The following is a 21,137-nucleotide window of genomic DNA, read 5'->3' on the forward strand; positions in this document are numbered from 1 at the left end:
CTGCATAGGGCCCGGAGAGAACTGTTCGTGACAATTACAGTGTTGGTGGCTATTTTCCTTACTGTCTTTAATGCTATTCTGCAAGGTACAGTATAGGATTTTATTGCAGGACTGGTATTTTAAATGCAACCGATAAACCCAATATACAGTGGTTCTAATCTGTGCTCAATTAAGCCTAGTAAACCTGTCAAACGTATCAGAGTTTACAGAGAATATACCAGAAGAACACCAATTGGTTCCATGTTAAAAATGGCAGAATTTCCAATGAATCATCTCAGCTGCATTTATAATGGCCAAATCCTTTGAGATTAAATGTCATAACAGAACCTTCTCACATTAATAATAAGACAACTTCTAAATCAACAGATATGACCAAATTGCACAGTCAGGTTCCTGGTCAGTTGGAGGTTACAGCACGTTGACTGCCTTGTAGATTGCGGATATAAATTGGGAGATACAACCAATTGCTGTCTTCTACTACTAAAAATTTTCTTAATGGCAAATTCAAAGCATATAACACTAGAAACTTCAGATGTCACTTCATAAATGTATAAGCTACTAATACTCATATATGCATTATTAAAACATACTGTATTTATATGAGAACAGTCGACTATTGAGAAATAAGTATTCAATCAATTGTAAATAGAGGTCAGTTTCTAGAAGGTTATTAACATTCTATTTTTAGAATAAATGGAATAGTATCTCCTTTTTGATGTTGATCTGAATATAGAGATCTGGAGTCAGAGATAGGAATTTTTAATGGCAACCAGATTGAAGTACTGAATTGTTTTCAACTTGAAATGGGAGCATGTTTCATTCATTTTGCTTTGTTATAACCAGTATCTTGGTAATTCTCAATTAACTGAAAATGAGTATGCTTTCATGTCTGCACGATACTAGATTTGCACTCCACGACTTTGTGTGGAGAAATGTATCAAAAAATATTCTTCATGTTTGAATGTTTCATGCATATAACATGGCCTTAGTATTGAAGCTTGCTTTCATCTATATTTTCAAAAGTTTAGTGCAATACAGAACAACAGTGAGCCAAAGTCTGACCACACAAAGAACAGGGTATGATACCCCTGGATATGACACCTGCCCACTGTAGGGAGTTACACACCAGTTTCTCCAAACTGCCAAATATATAACCACAAAAAAGCTCAAAATACATTATTTATTCTGCCAAGGTACAACATTTTAAATCTAAAATGTGACATCAAACCAAGGATTAATATATCTTTAACTATGGAAGCTGTCAGAGACAAAGTAAGTCTGTTATAATTTCCAAAAAGGCATTTGCTAGCGAGGAAGTTTACAAATGAGAGGAAGCCATATAACCCATCTAGCCTGTTTGGTAGTCAACAGCTAATTGACTCAAGGCTCTAATTCAAACATTTCTAAAAACAGGGTATCCGCTTTAACAACATGACTGGATTGCTTGTTTCATACACCCACAACCCTACATGTAAAGAAATCTTCCTTCACCTGATTCAAAGACGGGCTCAGTGCCTTAGACTAGTGAATACCATCCAAAGGGCTTTTCTCTCACACATTCTGGCACAGAATACACACTAGATAATCAGTGGTTCTCAGTGAAGGACATGACAGGAAAGTGCTCAGGGAGTCAGGGAATCCCACCACAGTCTACAGTTGCAGCAGAACACAAAAGGAAAAACAAAAATAGCACCAAAAGTGTCATCATTGCCATGGCAGCCTTGCTCTGTGGAGGCCTGTTATTATTGGTAGCATGAGTGAAGGAAAGACTTCACACAGCCTCGCTTTTCGCAAAACACATTAATTAGACAGGGACGGATATTAGTCATATACCCTGACATTGTATTGAAATGTCAAACTCTAGTTTCCAGAAGATGTTCTGAGAGCTGTGTTACTTATCAGGATATTGATAACATTAACTGCAACACAGAACGTACCTGTAGGTAACAATGATTTTTTTTTTGTGATACATGCTTAATTATACTTATCCATCCATACATTTTTTCCAACTACTTCTTACAAATCAGGGTTGCAGCGGGCCAGAGCCATTCCTGGCAAGCAACAAGGTGGGGTACACTCTGGACAGGACAGAGCGCCAGTCCATCACAGGACACAGACAGACATTAACATGTCACACACAGTCATGTCAGGGCCAATTTTCCCCAAATGCCTATTAACCTACTGTACTAGTGTGTCTTTGAACTGTGGAGCTCCTGGCAGAAACTCACACGAACATGGGGAGAACATACCAACCCGAGGCAGATAACACCCCAAGGCTGGAACTCAAGCCCGGGGTCCCCAGAGCTTTGAGGCAGCAATGCTAATCAATCCTCCACTTCTATGTATATTTATACTTTTTTTTTACTATTTCAGCCCCATTATAGATATTGAAATACTGTATCTCTATATCAAGAAGTACTGTATACCTGATCACTCTGTCTCTCTTTTACTTTTAGTAAACTGTTAAAAAATGAATGTTAACCAAATAAATCGAAAATTGCAGGTTATTCTGTACCTACTGTATGTATTAGTCTTTTTTGTGTTTATCCCCCAGAATTATTATTTTTTCCAATGTAAACATAAATCCTCGGAGATATACTTGTGTCCATTTCAGCAGGTTAGTTATTTCCTAACGAATGTGAGATTAAATTTATTTAAAGTGACTCTCCTAGTTGGCAGCCAAGCCATAAGGTTAAACCCCCCCTCACTATGGTGAGGATTGAGCCAGGGAGCTGCAATGAGGGTGTGGGTGTGGAGTTTAACATGCAGTAGGTGAGAAGAACTGTTCAGTTTTAGGATCTACTCCCCCTCCTGAGCTTCTGTTATAAATTCTATTTCTCTCATATCAAAATAATTTTAACGTACAAACTAGAATATAAAATCAACAACAGTTTTGTCAGAGCCAATGCCTGACATTGGCAAAGATTCCCCGTGATTTTGTCTTTTAGGATGCCTTTTGTCTTTTCAGATCTGCTCCGACCTAATGGAGTTCTTCTGTTTATTTATTGCATTAAGGAAAGTACCCAGCTACAGGTATCTCCAAAATCCATGACAGTGTCTAAATTCTGCTTCAAAACTGAGTAAACAGCTAAAGGCAGAAACAAACGCTCAGTGTGCCAGACAGTGTGCTGTCCGAAAGAAGGTCACGATGACAGAGAGTGCTGGCGCGAGCAGAAGTTTACCTCTGGTTGTTCAGCTTTTGTCAGAATTAATCACTCATTACTTTTGCGAACTCGGGCTGGTTTCCATGGAGATAAAATTTAAACTGCAGATTACAGTAGAAATTATCCGGAAAGAGGCATCCGCTCTTGAGCACTGCTGTTTAAGCAGAGGCTTATTTATTCTACATTGTGTTTTTCCTAATGGCTAATCATTACAAACCGTAGGTATGTTTTTTTTTTTTTCATTCCATGTTGCACGCTATTGGACTATAAAGGAAAAGCATTTTCCCATCAGACGAGTGATACAAAAATAGCACCACTGGAGAAAAGATTAGGACCACCCACCAAAGAACACGCGGCTCCAGGATCTGGTATGTACTGTATTCCCCAGGTTTTAGAAATATTTGCAGGCCAATCCTGTCCCCTTGTTTTGCCTAGATCGCCTTCTGTTGTGTTGAGTGCAAAGGTGTGTGGGATTGAATTACACGTGCCACTTGTGCCACCAGTTTTCCGTAAAATAAAAATCTGGGGATTATTCCTGCCAGGAAAGGGAAGGCAATCTGTCTCAGGCTCCTTAAGCCAGCCACACACTGCCTGCCTCTGGCTATGAAAGTCCATTCACTTAGTGTGTGGTTCCTAATGTTTCAGCTAGTGAGTGTATTTCTAAGCAAATGCCTTTATTGATTTCAAGTTCCTTGACTGTAAAGGAGTTTAGATGTACTGTGTGAAAAATGTTTTCGTCTTGTACATCAAAATATCATCAATCACAGTACAGTCCTCCCCCCAAATTAAAAATAATGCAGATGCACATTTGTGTTCCTCCAGATTTTTCCTTGAAACATACTGGATACATTACATAAACATATTTGTACATTTAAGGACTGCTAATTTTAATAGAATATTCTGATGTCTAGGAGAAACTCACTTCACTGTCACAATGAAGAAAATGGGGAACATTTAGTCAAAGGGCTGAAGTCACAGGGAAAGGAATCTGTTGAAAGTATGGTTATAGTCCAGAACGTACAGTACATGTGGAAGGTGAACACATAGCTTTTTCAAGTCTGGTTCAAAATACAAAATGCATCTTTTCATGTCCGGTTCTACATGACAGTCCATACATTTTCTAACTGCTTTATACCAAAAAACATGGCCATGAGGGAGCTGGAACCTATCCTGGCAAGTAGTAAGACAGGATTCACCCTGAACAGGACAACTTTCCATTGCAGGGCGTGCACAAGACACAAACACACTCACACCTACCAATATACCCCAGGACTGTGGGAGGAAACCCACACAAACACATACAAACTCCATCCAGACAGCACCCCAGGAATTGAACCCAGAGCCCCACCGAAGGCAGGGTACCACTGTGTCGCCATACCACCCTTCTTTGTGACAATAACTTTGGATAACACAACCGCAGCGCTGGATAAAGAGTCCGGAAAAAAAATGGAATTTTTTTCTTCCCAAGCTACAAAAGTAAATAGCACTGGCATTCCCCTAAGGCCCATTTATTCCAAAGCTATGGTAAATAAAGACAATTTAATGAATACTAACACCCCACAACCAGAGAAAGGAAATGAAATAAAGAAAGCAGCTGTCTAATCCACAGAGCAGCTGGACTGATAAATGACTAAATGAGGAGAGAGCTGGTTCAGTAATTCGGAACATGATTTTAATAAACCTAATAGCAGAGTTAATGAATTCCAGAATGATTTAGGAAGCTGTAGAGAATTGAATCTCACACGTATTTATTTGATTTATTTATTTTTAAAAAAGGACTGAGAGCAGATGCCTCTGCAGGAATTTCATACCTGCTTTGGGCACTACGTTTTTCTATATTCCCATTTGAACATTTCAGCCTGGCTCTATCACACAATGCATGGAAAAAATGTCACCCATGAGACAGAGGCTTTTAATAAAGCAACAATCTCTGACACTGTGAAAAGGAATCCTTTCACCAGCCTTCACGCACGTAAGACTATGAATAATAAGAGGCATTTATTGGAAAAAAAGTCTTTCAGCAGGGGTTTGAAGTTAATCACATTTTGGAGAAATAAAAAGGAAGGGTGAAGCATATACAATAAGCTTGAGCAGATCAGTCTAAATATTATTTTTCACACTCTTTTGTAATTTTCATTTTTAGTTCCCTTAGGCATCTTACATGGATGACCTTCGTAAGTCTCTTTCTTCAGCACTTGAATTCCAAATATGAAGGAGAATAAATCAGATTGTGGCAATACTAAATAACTACAATACTCAAAGTATTCTCCTAATGAATGGCAAAGCATTTTAATAACCTATGCTCTTTCTAATGCATCCTTATTACATTCATGGTAATCAATTACCTCTAACACAGTCTTTGTTACAAAATGTTACTATTAAGACAAGATAGTCTAAAGACCAATTAAGTGAAATGATTTCAGAATGATTCCATTTGAATTTAAGAGCAAATATATTCAGTTTGTATGAAGCATAATTTCATTAAGAGCTGGCAGCAACAGTATTCAAAGTGTTATCAAGTTTTTGGATTTTGAGCAGAATGGAATCTGAAATTAACCGTCACACCATAAGAAAAATAGCTATGACAAATGCTTTTAAAAGCAAAGATTCTTTTATTCTACAAAACATAATCTGCAATTTAAACTAAAGGAAAAAATAAAGATGAAGGATTGTTCCACTGAATACATATGGTTTTGAATAAAGAATTTGCTCAGTTCTTTTTCATGATTGCACAAAAATTCAAGATAATATCATTATTCTCTTCCTCTTTATAGGCTGCTACTTCCTCTTAAGATGTATGGTGACTTGCTTCAATTATACAGTAGCTTTACGGATGGTGAAGCTGCACTAATGTATCATATGTAGTTTTAATTTAGAGACATTTGGAAAATTAATGACACAGTTCTCATGAATGGCAATCGATCTTCACAGGAAATACTGTGGAAGGCTGTTTTAAAAAAATCAGTACTGTATGACAGGCCTGCAGCATAAACCAAGCAGAGTTACCATACTGACTGAATGAAAGTTTCCTATTCCAATCCTGCCTGTCTTCAAATACTGACAAAAGAAAATATAACACTGGTCTACTGTAGCTTACTTGATAGTAGAAAACTCTACCAATAAGAGGTGTGATCATCTATAATTTATATGTGATTTACCAAACCATACTTAAAAAACACTTGCATAAAGAGTTTGAATGCTCAGATACGTATTGATTTTTGGAGGACTTTGGATGATTTTGGGCCTCTGTCTGGATTTAATCTTAAACACTTTAAAGCTACTAAACTGTGCTAAGGTCTGTAGGCCCCAGTTGCTAGGAGACACTCACCTAGGCCTCCTGCTGCGATGACTCTTCCTCCAAGGTAACCAGCCACAAAGTCAGCTCGTTTTTCCCTCATACGAGACGCTCGTGTGGGTTTATTCCAAATTCCTGCAAAGATACACAAAAACCATCTACTGTATTAAGAAGCACTGACATAGCCTACATAATGAACGACAGATGGGAATAATACAGGCACACTTCCAGATTTGGTTTCTCTTATAATGAGAGATTATTAGGGTTTTTTTTTTGCCTTGGCTCCTCTGTAACCGAGTAAGGATGTAAATGAACATTGTGAATATTTGTTTTTGTTTAAAAGAAAGAAGTACTAATATACTGTAAACCATTGTTTACTTCTGGCTCTTTGGAAACTACAGTAACTCACCTCAATTTTACATTCTGATGTCACTGTTCACTGCTAATATTCTCTCTCTCATTTTTAAAGCTCAGATTCAGAGCTCATAGACTTTTTTTGCTGCCAGGACTTTCAAGTGCCAACAGGCCATAAAGTGTTAAAGAGTTCCCCCAGATAACCCCTTTACACTCTCAGTAGCTTTTTGCTGAAATATTTTTGATGGATGGCACATTTATTTGGAGAGCAGAATGTTTCTTTATTGATCATATTATTAATTAATTTGGATTTTTTACAGTGTGTTTGAACTCATTTAGACAGCTGGCTGGACTACTGATGTAATGTGAGAGACATAGTATACTCATACAACAGCAGAGCACCACCTGGGATTTGTGTTGGTTATGAATCCAGTGTCTTAACCATCATTCTACCCTATTCTGCAAACAGCTTTGTATAAGACAATAAATCCGATCTTCATTTCCTGTGCCTCTAAAGCAGTATCTGTTTGATGATTAAAATCCTCCAAAAAGCCATCCCTTTCCATATTGAAATGAAGACTGAAGAATCCGCATGAACGTATTATGAATCCCAAAATATAATCGGAAGAAATCCAAGTGCTTAGTCTGGATCACTGTCTGAGAAAACCAAATTATACTTCTAAATTTGGGATTGTCTGACTTCTGAAAAAAGTGTGGCTTTGCTCCTATGAGTTCTATATAGAGCAGGTAGTGAACGCGTTATCTCCTCTCCATGGAAACAGCCACTCTGACTCACACATCTCCCTGATGAGGAAGAGGCCAGCCAGTGCTCAATCTCACAGAGCACACAAACTGCAGGCAACGTCGCCCGACACCTGATGAGACGTTAGGATTTTTTTTGTTGTTGTTGTTTTTGTTTCTGCTGGTGGAAGTCATTGCTACAGTGAGAGCCACACAGACAGAAATAGCTATAAGGCACATGATGTTGGAGTAGAAAAACATGCCAGACTGATTCCAGTGTCATTTGAGTGGAATATGATTGCGGTAAAAAAAAAGATAATCATCTAGGGTGGAGACTGAAATCTTTGTGGAGTGCTTGAGAAAATCTGATTTTTCAGGATTTAAAGTTCGGATTTAATACCACTCCTAAAATAACAAACAAATCGACATGCTATATTTCAACAGTTAAGTCAAGCTCCAATTAATACAAAGAGTTGATGAATCTGGGGACAACATATTTAAAATTTGCTTTGCGTAACTTGCCTGGCTAAGGAAACTTCAACAAGAATGAAAACTTAAGGCTGGGAGGACCCCAAAAGAGATAAAAGTAACCCCAAAACACCACTGCAGCAGTCCTTCTTTGACAGAGCTCATGGTGCTGGAGCTTTTGGTTGATCAGGTTGGTTCGGAGGTATGCTTCAGAGGAACATGTTAAGTTTGATGGTGCAGCATCTAGGATTTGATGAGAATATGAAGCATTAACCCAAAATCTATTGGTTATGGAGGTCAGCTTTGGCCAGCCTGACAAAGAGGTGCTATATGAACTTGCAGTGAATAGGTACTTACTGATGCATGTGAATGAACAGAAGAAGTGGCTGAATAAGAAAAGCAAAGGGTGTCTGGCATGCCCGAGAGCGTCTGGTCACTAGGGGGAGACTTTGGACGGGGGTGGGGTGTGGTAGAGGGTTGGGGATCGACCCTGCATGTAGCTGGGAGCAAGAGCAGCTATTTCACCCTGCAACTCACAACTGGCAACTCACTGAAGCTGAGCAGGTGTGAGCCTGATCAGTACCTGGATGGGAGACCTCCTGGGAAAGCTAGGGTTGCTCTAGGTGTTAGAGGGGCCACTAGGCGGCGCTCACCCTGCAGTCTGTGTGGGTCATAATGCCTCTGTATAGTGACAGGGACCCTCACTATACTGTAAAAAGGTACTCTACTTCAGATGAGACGTAAAAATCGTGGTCCTGACTATCTGTGGTCATTAAAAATCCCAGGGCGTTTATTGAAATGAGTAGGGGTGTTACTCCAATCTTGGACAAATTTCCTCCCCACCGATAGCTGGTGTGTGGTGAGCGTATTGGCGCACTTCGGCTGATGTTGGATAATCCAGGTGGGACTTTACATTGGTGGTGGAGGATAGTCCCCATTACCTGTAAAGCATTTTGAGTGGAGTGCCCAGAAAAGTGCTATATAAGTGTAAGAAATTATGGTGAGTTACCTAGCACCAGGTATGCTTTAAGCTGGAATTTCCTTGCAAAAGCACTTCCAAAGTCACAGAAACACCTTGGGTGCTATTCTGCAAGGAACACAGTTTATAACAATGGTGGTATAAGACAGATCAATCAGGATCATGTGCCTTTGTAATCATCACAGGTCAGGTGCAGCAACAGGAACACACTCAATGATCTCTACAGCCATATTCATACTCTATGTACTCATACTTTTGATGAAGTGCATTTAAAATCTAATATTTTTAACATGAATTAGAATGAACTGTAACTAAGAAGTACTGACAGTATTGATGACATAACTGTAAAAATAATTATATTATTTCTAACTCACAATATTAAAACACATTAATAATAAATATGTTAAAAATAAATGCCTTAAATGGACACATCTAGTTTCACAAAGCCTCAGAAAGTTTAAAGAAACTACAATCATCCTTATTAAAGGAGGTTGAACTCAATACCCTGTTATCTTGATGAAAGTCAGCGAAAGTAACAGATTGTCAACTTTAATAACTAGCCAGGTTTCTAGGGGGAAATGATGTCCCCATAGCAGATAATCTTCATTACATAAAGATATAATAAGGTTCAAGCAAGCCTTATTGCACCTTTACATTGAATTCTTATGGAGCTAGAATTCTTTATATCCGCGTCCAGAGAACTTCTAACAAACTGGCTGCTTATTTTTTGTGAACAGAAGGGCTTCTTCACAGAAGAGATACATTTCCATTCAAACAGGCTCGTGAGTAAATGTTACCCAACCAAAGAATAATTTACAAGAACACTTTCAGCTGCAGTACTTGTGTAGCTAATTTGTGTGCTTGAATAATTAATTAAGCATTGTGAATGAAACATTGCTTACTGGTGAAGAGCTGAAAATGGGACAAGAGGGAGTTTCGGGAAAAAAAGAGGAGTCCCATGTTGTTCTTCATCTTCAAGAAGTGGAAACAAATTGCATTTTGACAAGATAAACTCTTTGGAATTCAGTGTGGTCCCTGTATAAAGCACTATGTATTTCTTATTCATTGTTAGACTGTAGGGCAGCATGCTGGCCCGCTGGGTAGCATTGCTACTGTACATCTCAATGTTGGGGCCCTAGTGCCAATTCCTGGGCTGCTATCTGCTTGGAGTTTGCATTTTCTCTATGTGTTTGTGTGGGTTCCCCTCTGGGCGTGCTGGTTTTCTCCTAGAGTCAAAAGACAAACTCATAAGGTAACTGTCCTATGGGAAAAGTGGATCTGGAGAGAGTGTGTGCTTGTCTGTCTGCCCTGCCATGGACACGTGTGTTGTCCAGGGTGTATCCTGCCTTGAGCCTGTTGCTGGCCTGGAATTGAATAGGTTAACCTGGTTAGAAAACAGATGGAATGACGGATGTTAGACTACAGAGTTATTGATTGTACCATTTTACTATTCTACCATCCTGTAACCATACAGTATCTGCCCGCTTACCATTTGTGAGATTGAAAAGCAAGCTTTAACCACGAAACCTCCTTCCTCTATCCTGACAGGTATTACAAAAAGCATAAAATGGCCTTAAATGAGCTGGAGAGACAGGGTAAATATGCTGGAAGTGCCTATTTTGGAGACGATAACTATAGCACATTTGCAGGGAGAACTTATACCCTTGTAACAGCAATGAGCTATAAAAGACAACAGGCATGCAATTTGACTTCAAAGTGGAAACAGCAGTTTGCAAGGGACCCTAAAGAGGCAATATTTTACTGTTTTCTCATGTTTGATACTGAATTTTACCATTGTTTAATGTTTTGAAAAAATTCTTGATGCTATTGAGAGTGTTTTTTTGCTTTTATTGTGAGTTTTCACGCTAATTTGCCATTCCAAAAAACATTCTGAAAATCATGTAGAAGAAGACTGTGCTTGTGGCCTGTGCAAAACAATCATCTCAATTTCTCGCCAGTTTTATCCCCTGAAAGCGATTATTGACAATCCTTTAGGTGTGAATTGCATTTTGCCATCTGCACAATTAACTGTCATATTGTCAAATGCCAGACAGGACAGAACAACTGAATATGCACTGTCCTGTAATAACAGATAATTCAACAAACTATATAGGCTGAAGAAAATAAGAGTGATTAAGAATCGCCAACATTTTTACAAAAGAAACTTTTCTTTTGTAAACTGGAAGAATGAACAAGTTGCAAATGATCAGAAATGTGAATGAAAAAGAAAAAGGAAAGAATTCCTTAGAATGACTATGGCAAATAAAAAATAAAAAAAGACATTGAAATTTCCTTGACCTTGGAGAAAATGAATGAACATTCTGTTGATTCTAATGTCATAAAATACTTAGTTTCAGTATGATTTGTACAGTAACACTTTCTTCTTCTAGGTAATGCACCATGCTCTTCTCTCGTTGTGATGTGTATTATTGAATCAGCTACAAAGTAGAGAAGACTGATGAGCAGGCAAAGTAATATTAACAACACAGCATGAGCTGTCCTCTCCATATTTTTAACAGAACCAGAATCAACCACCTCTCTAATCTCAGAGGTTTATCCTGCTGTTTCTGAAACAAAAGAAAATGAGAAGTTATACACCTTTCCCACCATTGCCCTTTGACATGTGAATGATTGCTTTCATTGCTACATAAACATAATACTGTATGTTGCAATGTGTTTAAATGCACAACAAACTCCCCACAATAACACTAGAAAGCTTTAACAACCGAAAACAGGCCCAACGCCTAAGCCCATGCTGCTGATATGAAGGCCTTTCTCCTCAGTCATTTTTAGACTTATCTATCCATTATTTTCTAACCACTTCATCCAGTACAGGATCACACGGGAGCCAGAGTCTAATCCAGGAAGCAACGGGGACACGACAACACGGCAGTTCATCACAGGGCAAACGTACAGACGCACACTCCCACACTCTCACCTGAGTGACAATTTGTCCAGAAGCCAATTACCCTTCCAGCATGTTGTTGAACTGTGGGTGGAAACCAGAACACCCAGAGGAACATACAAACTCCACGTAGATAACACTCTGGGTCCAGTGTGTGGCACTTTTGCCTAAAGTATACTGGGGAATCATGTTTTTAACAAGACATGCACTTGCTTGTCAAAAATGAGCACTTCTGTCTTAGTAGTGTCAGTTCACACAGCTTGCTACCTCACTGTAACAGTGAGCTCACTTTGTGTTTTTTACTCACTCACTACTTTTTAGGAGCATCTGATTCAGAGCAACCCTTACCACACAGGAAAATGCCATTTTGAAGGCAGCCTACTTTTTTTGAAGCAAGAGCTAAGACACGCACAGCCCAAAAATCTCCAGTGTGTATACCCGTACTTTCATTGCATTTTCTAACTGATATGTCCTCTTTGTTACCTCTAGTTACACATAATAAAACTTCCTTTTGTTCCAGTCCCAGGTTATTTGCCTAGTCAGCCAGAGCCACAGGCTCTGACATTGGATCTGATCCAGGAATACAAGCGTGGTAGTGAAAAGCCATTAGAATGTGTCAGTCTTATCCAAATTAAAAAAGACAGTTGAACTGTACATTCTAGGAGTTAAAGGGAAAGTATTAGGCTTCTAAAAGCACAACACATTGTATTTCAATCAGATGTTCACATCGTCTCTTACTATATTACAATTCTTCAAAAGATGGGGATAATTGCAAAGAGGAAAAAAGAATGAACAACCTTTTCAGGTTCTTTTCTATGAGAATGGTGCCACTAACCTTGAAGAAATACGGCCATTCTGCTTCTGTAGAATTCCTTCAGATAATGTGCAAAAGCTTGAACAACTAGATTATTTGGTCAAATCTGAAACCTAAGTAAATTAGAGATAAAATAGAGATACCAGTGCTTAAACATGTCACATGCCTTTTAATTACAAAGGTAAGGGCAATGTCAGCGACTATGAACTTTAAACACTAAACACAGGCCTCATAAGATGTAAAAACAGAAAAGGAATTAAAGATGCCATAAAGAGAAGCAAAGTAAGTTTCATATTCCTATTACAAAAAACAACTTTTTACCATCACAGCCTCTCCCTGCAGCTTGAATTATGAAAATAACGTTAATTTGAATGCATCTGTCAGCAGTGAATTATTCTGGGTCAATCACAAAAGAAAATACCGTGTATCCAGAAATTCGCAATGTGAATTAAATTCCCCCGGAGATCATCCTGTATCCGCTATGCACAGGCATGGAATGCCATTGGGATGACAGCAAAGCGAAACTAAGCACGAGCGTCAGGTTGTGAAAACTTGCTCCCTCTTTTTCCAAATTGAACCTGGCAGCTTTCAGAACTGCTACCGAATGTTAAATGCCCAAGCTACATCAGCAGGCAGGGATCAGAGATGCTTTTCTAATACATTCATTCGTTTAAATGCTTAGCTCATAAAAAGCATCCAGCTTGCTTTTATTTGCATTTTGTTAGCAAATCAGCAGTTTTTATTCATCATTTTGATACTCTATAAGAACAAGTGATTAAGTTTCTTTTGAGTGCTTACTTCTTTGCCAAATTCAGTGTTTCCTAAATTAAAAGATGGTCTTTCATAGATTGCATTCAAATGTCTGATCATTCTTCTTTGGAGATTATCAGAGCTACGGTACATTACATAATTTGCAAATGTGTTGCGGTAAAAAAACAGAGGAACATAATGTTGTCATGACATCTGAAATGCTCTTCAGAAGAATCTAATTAAGTCCCCTAGTTCGTTTTATTTCCATTTTACTACTAAGCTACTGTAGGTATTTACCAAAGCCTGCCCACCCACAAAAATCAAAGTGACTTTTTTAAATGTGGATTTGCCTCCCGAGCAAAAATGATTAAAGTGTGCCAAGATAAATTGTTAACAGGTAATTTAATAAAAAATTTAAAAAATAATCTGCTCCAGACTGCCAGTGAGTCACTTCTGGTTCCCTTTTCACACTAAGATGCTTCCACTCCCTATAGACACGAGCACTTCAAAAGCATTAAAACATACAGAATTACATTGTACTGTAGGTACTGCTGTTGATGGGAAAAGAGACTAATGACCTCCTAAACAACATGATATTCATTTTCCACCCACAAAAAAATGTTGATCAAGTATTGATGAATGGATACACAGATGTGACATTTTAAAATGCAAATGAGCATGTGCATCAGAATGCATTCAAGGATTGAGTAGAGAAGGCAATACATTAATCTAAACCTTGATTGTATTGATTTATTTACTTATTATTTATGCTGTACGCATTGCAAGATAGAGGGTATAAGTACAAGAGGGATCCCAAACGTTTTATTTTTACAATTTGCATTTACATTTACCCAGAGAACCATTTTATCAACTTGGTATTCTGATCACAAAAGCATAATCTGTCAAAAACCCCTCATCCATCACAGTTTATTTACAGTAGTTCTGCAGTACGTTCGCTGACAAGAGAAAAAAAAAACTGTGGTTAAGACAAAACGAGCAAGATAAGCAGCAGACTTTGATAATATTCATGCTCCTAAAGTTCTTAAGCACTCTGGATGCCTAAATGAACGCACACTTGGACCTAACAAATCAGACCCAACTATATTTGATTCTAGTCCACCAGTTCCCTAGCTTTTCTACCATGCCAAATTAAAGTGTTCACACAGCAATTTGATCTAGAATTCAGATCACAATCCTGAAAGACATCAGTGCAAATCATGTTCTTAAAGTTAATCAAGAAGATGTGCTTGCATATTCAGTAGCTTGCATGCATGGAATAAGCCAAAAAATAACTACTGTACTGTAGGTACACTCTGTGCCTAATGTGTTTAGTGGCTTGGGTATCAAGTGTCAAGCAGAAGGTGTCTCTAGATGAAAGGACGTTTTCCAGTCAAAACTGAAGTTGGTGCTTTTGTGTGATGTAGCTAGCAGTTTATAATGGCAGCAGACCACTCCCCTATACCTTGAATATGACCAGGATTTCAGCCAAAATTTCATGAAAGTCCAAGAAATTGTCAGTATCGTTTTCACGGATTTGTGAGGGTTACTGAGTATTACTCAGTTCCAAACAGAAATGTTATGTCCTTCGAAGGCTTGTTGTATTTTTCTTCTGGCAGAATACTCTTCAGGAGCATATACAATACCAGCATCTCAGAAACAAGATGAAACTGAGACGCTGTCCACAATCCCAAAAGACATCATCACAACACTGAACACATGCCTGCGTCTTCATGAAAAAGGATAATGTTAAACAAGCAAGAGGCTTTTATACTCTTAAACAGAGCGGAAGGGGTGATCAGATTTATTGCATTGCTCTGCGTTTTCTTGAGATTTGACAAGTTTAACACAAATGTATATGGGATTTCAGCTTTACATTGCAGATATTTGTTTTTAAATTTAATTTGTCTACTTTATTGCTTTCCTAACATTCTTATCTGTTTCAAGATACTGAAGATACTGTTTCTTACAGATTTATCTTTTTTTTTCTTCAAAGCAGTACATTTCCTAGCAGGATATACAGGAAGTTTTAGTGCTGATATTGTCCTCTTCCTGAATATAAATCATGAAGCAGTAATAGGTGGCACTTTCTTTCTTGAGACAACTGCAGCATGTTTACAGCACAGTGCCAAAAAATATCATCTTTCATTCATACACAAATGACAAATTACTATAATTAGTCACTTAATTACACTCAAGTATGTTGAATTGGCATTTTAAACATGTCAACCTGGCTTATTAAAGTCACAACGTCACATAGGTAAACAGGGTATTTGTAAAACAACAAGACTATGAACAGAGATTGATTAATTGGTCTAGCTAGAAAAAAAAGCTGTTTTAATTAAGGACCACACAGTATTTTGAAAGAAAATGGCATGAATACTTAAAGGCTCATACTTATTAGAGTAACAATGCCATATAGGTAAACAGGGTATTTCTAAAGCAATAAGTGTTCCTTTTAAAACATATTTTTACCATCCAGAAATACAAATAAGAGCAGATCAATTTTGTGAGGAACTGCATCTGCCATATTAAATTATTGAAATAAAAAAAACATGTTCAATTACAATAAAAAAAGACAACCTTTTTTTCAGAAAACTCAGTTTAAGTCACCAGTTATGTATAGTTACTGTTTTTATTTATTTCATATTCTGTGCCATTATTACAATGTTCAGCCTCAGAGCAGAATTATCCTGATTTCCGTGTTGAGGCTGTTCATAACCTTCTGTATGCGCTTGTAAGTTTCAATATTTTTGTCTTGGTAACGGCCAATAATTTCAAGCAGAGTAAGGAAAGCAACTCATAATCTCCTTCTACATAGTGTATTTATTAATTTTCTTTAAAGCATTTCCACATATTCTGGCAGCAATGTAAGAAAAAAAAAGATTTACACAGGAGACCCTGGTGTTATTCTGTTCAATCAATTTATTTATTTTTTTTGCTCTCATCTCCATGTTGGTCAAAGGACTGCCGGTTCATCTTGAGGAGCGCTTTAAATCAATACCACTCTAAACAGGCCCAACCTCTGCCCTACTGCTAAAAAAATAAAATAACACTATTCTTCTGTTCAATTTCATACCGTGTGAAAACCGACTGTGCATTCACCTGGAGGCAATAGACATACACACAACATGAAAGACTGAGGCAAAAGCAATCCATTTACAACTCTTACATAACCACACCAACCTCTTGGGCGAATGATGCTGAAGTGTAAAGAAATACTGGATGTGATTCACCATACAAATTTCATAATAGAAATGGATCACTTTGACACAACAGTGTACTCGACTGTAGGTTTATTCACATTAACACTTAAAGAAACTATATGCAAATCTGTTACAGTAGTTTTCATATTGCTTTGGTTTAATAGATAGTATCTTGCAGCAGGTAATTGAAAAAAACTGCTGAATTCCAATCCTTGTCTGACATTACCAAACATCTCTGATCCTCCCTCTGATCTGACTGCCCCATACAGAATTGCAACCCACCAAAGACGAACAGGATATCTAGGCAAGCCAGGATTCACTTTTTCAAGGAACTGTCCTCCTCTAAAAGAAAAACACATAAAACTCTTTTTTGCATGTTCATAGACATAATATATGAACAAATATGAATTTTCTATAAGTGTTGAAATGGAAATCTAATAAGTAAATTGATTCTTAAAATGTAGAGAGCTTTGCAAAAAATATATTGGTGCTTTTAGAAAATATATTTCAAGGATGTAACTGCTGTGCTACAGTACGTGGAGAATTTTAGAAAACAGTGCGTCAACAAAGTACACTGTTTAGGTTACTTTAGAAGACAATGTACCAAAACAATATATGCTGTATAGGTCATTAGATTAGCTGAAAGTAACGGATAAGCTTTGAATAACAAATCTAGTGGTGCTTCTTCTTTCATTTTATGATGTAATCTGTTTTGTCTTAGGGAAAGGGGAAGTTTTAGAAGGGACAAAGTGCTGAGCTTTTTTACAGCGCAACGTCTTATAAAAACCCTGTACTGCTTGTAACGAATTGAGTCTCTGGTTGCACTTTGCAAAGTGGAAACAGGGCTCCCAATATTGCAATATTGAAATAAAGGCCTTACTCAGGTGAGAACTTCTCTCTTGTGGCTTCCTTGATAGGTAAATTTCCACGACAGTGTATAATATTAATATGAATGTATTGTGTACATCATATACTGTACAGTATCTGGGAAAAATAATAATCAGCAGAATGTTGTTCTAAACATCACCTTCACCAACCAAATAAACATATCAATTGGAAAATTGCAGGAATGAGATATGAGCTCTAGCAAATAGGCTCTGGGAGTAGTGATGGGGAGTCAAGTGCAAGCTGTGCTTGAAGGACTGATGAAGCAAAAACCCTCAGCAAATGTGATGCGAAGTGAAAAGCAAAGATCCTTATTTTATACTTCGCGGGGTTTCAGTACTATTTTTAAAAAATAAAAAAGAACACTATTTTTCAGAAGTTGCTGCATGTTTATTGTAACTGCAAAACCCGATTGCACACTGATTTTACAATACCCGAAGACCACTGTCTGGAGGAGAGGAATCATAACTTCATAGTCCATTTGAAATCCAAAGTAAAAACATCCCGTATTCAACACAACTGTTTTTGCTCCTCCGGCTTTTGTGAGCCACTCATTCCCCCGCATTAGGACTTCATGGATTACCAGGAGTTTCTTTTTCTCATCCTTTCTCCTTCAAATACTTTAATCCACTGGCCCAGATCAAGGGCCCAGATGGCCCTTTTAAAACACTTAATTTGTTGTCAGTCTGACAATCTCTGCGCTATCACATATTCTCAGAGCGTCACCAGGTACTTTAACAAGCTAATCAGGGGGAGAGTCCCCTGTGAGACAGGAGATGCATTGTGAAGTTCAAGCCTCTTCTCTTCTACTACTCAAACAACAACACAGAAATTGGTATGAAGTCTAAGAAACACGTGTATGGGGAAAAGACTGCAGCTATGTTGTCATCATACAAATATTAACAAGCAAAATGCACTGCTTTTGTGGAAATGGGTCTTTGTCATTCCAGCAATGGAAGATGTTGTCTTGGTTAGTGCTGAAATAGCATCCCTGTTTTTATCTCCTTGTGAATAAAGTTTCTCATTTCTAAAGAAAGATGAAAAAAGCCAAGGGTGTCTTTATTTGGGATTCTAAGAAAAAATAATTCTACTGCTCTTCTAGTATAATAACAGTGTTATTATGAAGCTTCTGATACAGGATCTAATATAAAATCCTGTATCGGATGCCCACCTACAGAAGGTAAAGATACTGTATCTTGCTTTCTTGTAGTGGCTTGACTGGATTTTACAACAGGCACTGCACACCTCTTCACCAAACACATTCCAATCTTTTGCTTTAGATTGATTTGAGCTAAATTCAGTATCTGTAGGTTTTTGCACTTTGACACAGCACGCATGTATGGGTATATCATCCTGAACCTGTGAGGTACACTGTCAAATGAGTAAGAAGAATTAAAAAAAGAGATAACCAATTAAAGAATAAGTTCTGTCTGATTTCAATTTAGCATTTCATATTTAATCTATGGGCCAGTGGCTGTTGGTGTAGATCAGTGGTTAGGGTTCAGGACTCCTGACAGCAGCACTCCAACGCAGCCCCTGTTGTTGTACCCTTAAGCTCCAGATGTATGATTTTGTTACAAGCATTGCTGGAGGCAACTCTTGCAGTGAGCCAGTCTCCTCTCGGTCTCTGTTCTCTCAGCTGACTCTGTAGTTAACACCATAGAAGCCGAGACAAACTGCAGCATGATGAGACAATAGGCTTCAGTTTGGTGTTTACTTAACTAATGTACTGCACTGTAGAAGTACTGTAGGTGGAAATACAGATACAATAGATTCTGAACTGCTGTCTGAGCCTGAAGGCAGACAGTATCTCAAGGGCAGAGTGGCAAAGGCAACAGCTTGTGCTGGATAATGACTAACTCTGTGTCTGACCAAGGGAATTCTTTCTTCAGGTCTAACCCATGCAATACGTGGAGAAGAAGGCAATAAAGTTATGAACAGCTAGCCCTTCCCTGATCCGGTCTTACACCTACTTTTCTTTTTCCTTTGGAAAACAGGCTACGAGCTTCCCACTTATTGTGTGTTAGCTCTGATCAAAATCCTACTTATTGTAAGCGTTTATGTGGGCAACGTCAACACAGATTCACATTCAGCTTTAAAAATCCAAATTTACAAGGTTTAAAATGTTCATGAGAATTAGGTTAAGAAGAGATAAAAGAAAAGCATTTACAGTAGCAATTAACGGCCTCTTTTAATTAAAATGGAAGATCACAAGAGAATGAGCTCTTTTTGTTTCTTATTAACATTTTATAACAACGGTCAAAATCCTCAAAGTACTGAATGTGCTGGGAAGTATACATTTTGCTTATGTTAATTCCTCTTTAATTTTATGTTAAAATACAAATCCCAGAACAATACAGTGCATAACTTATACAGCAGGAAGTATACAGCAAACTGGACAATATCGGCAATTCATACTCTCTACGCAGAAAGCTTCTATAGGCCTAAGACACAGAGGAGTGGTGAGGGAATAGGGAGATAAAGGTCAGTACCCATTTCAACTTCTGATGATAAGCCTCTTGCCACCACGTAGTAAATGTGAGGTATTTTCAGATGCTCCACTAAAGCCTTCAAGGCACTTCTGTTCCAGTGACTACAGGGTCTGCCAAGGCAGGAAAGGGCAGAGAGGAGAAGCAAAATGTGCAGGTTCATATTGCAAATACTAAGCCAGATCTCAGCACTCTACAATATTACAGATACTGGCAAGGCTCTCTTACTGCAATATCATTTCAAGGCATTGATTTATACTTAAAACTCAACTTTACAATTCTTGCAGTGAGCAAGCCTTTTCTAAATTAGTGTAACTGGAACTGAGAGTACATAACAGACAGGATTTTAGGTATTTTGCCAGTTCACTTAAATAATGTAAGGCAAGTGAATTTAGATCGTCCTGTATACGATAAAGCTGTCCATCACTCAAAAGAGCTCAGATTTTATTCTCCACTAGTGAAGACCACATACTGTGGACAAAGAATGGTTTGTGAAGATGAATGAAACTGAATTTCTGAGTAAATTACAGTTATCAATCTTACAGTAATCAATCTGAGAGAAGATGAAAATGTTGACCATCTTTTCAGCAACAGTTAGTGACAACATAGCATTATAGTCTAGCACATTTTCTGATGGAAGAATTATGTTTTTACCATATGTTGCACAAGTGGGTCACACATCAAGTTGGATCAAATATCACCCAAAAGTTCTTCATTTTAGAGTTTGAAATACAAGTACAGTCCCATTCACAGATAGGGTTACTATTGACATATTCAAGATTAATGTTATGGTACAGTTTGTGTTATTTATGACTCAAAAGCTTTTTTTATCTGTTTATGACCTTGCTCCAGTGACAGAACTGCATCCAAAGTATTGCCAAGTAGAAGTGCATTGCTTTCCTGAATAAGACTCCTACAAAACTTCTATCAAATATATGATTGATCTTAGCAACACAATCTGTCACATGCAAAACCGTTTTTTGACTTTTTACAGTAAGTGGTGACCCATTCACTTTTGTTAGTATTCCGGTCGGACACAATTAAAGCTGAAGCACACAAAAGCCTACCTTAGCAAGGAGAAAAACATTAT

At 37.9% G+C, this 21,137-nt stretch overlaps 1 protein-coding gene across 1 annotated transcript in view; it reads right to left on the minus strand.

Moving 5' to 3' along the window:
• klhdc8b (kelch domain containing 8B) overlaps positions 1 to 21,137 on the minus strand; it is a 94,580-nt gene that overhangs the window by 6,254 nt on the left and 67,189 nt on the right. Inside the window, exon 5 of the mRNA XM_015348005.2 lies at positions 6,493 to 6,594. Coding sequence (XP_015203491.1) covers positions 6,493 to 6,594 — 102 coding nt within the window. The remainder of the gene's footprint in view (positions 1 to 6,492; positions 6,595 to 21,137) is intronic.

This window comes from Lepisosteus oculatus, chromosome 4 (assembly GCF_040954835.1).
Source record: "Lepisosteus oculatus isolate fLepOcu1 chromosome 4, fLepOcu1.hap2, whole genome shotgun sequence".
Lineage (NCBI taxonomy): Eukaryota > Metazoa > Chordata > Actinopteri > Semionotiformes > Lepisosteidae > Lepisosteus > Lepisosteus oculatus.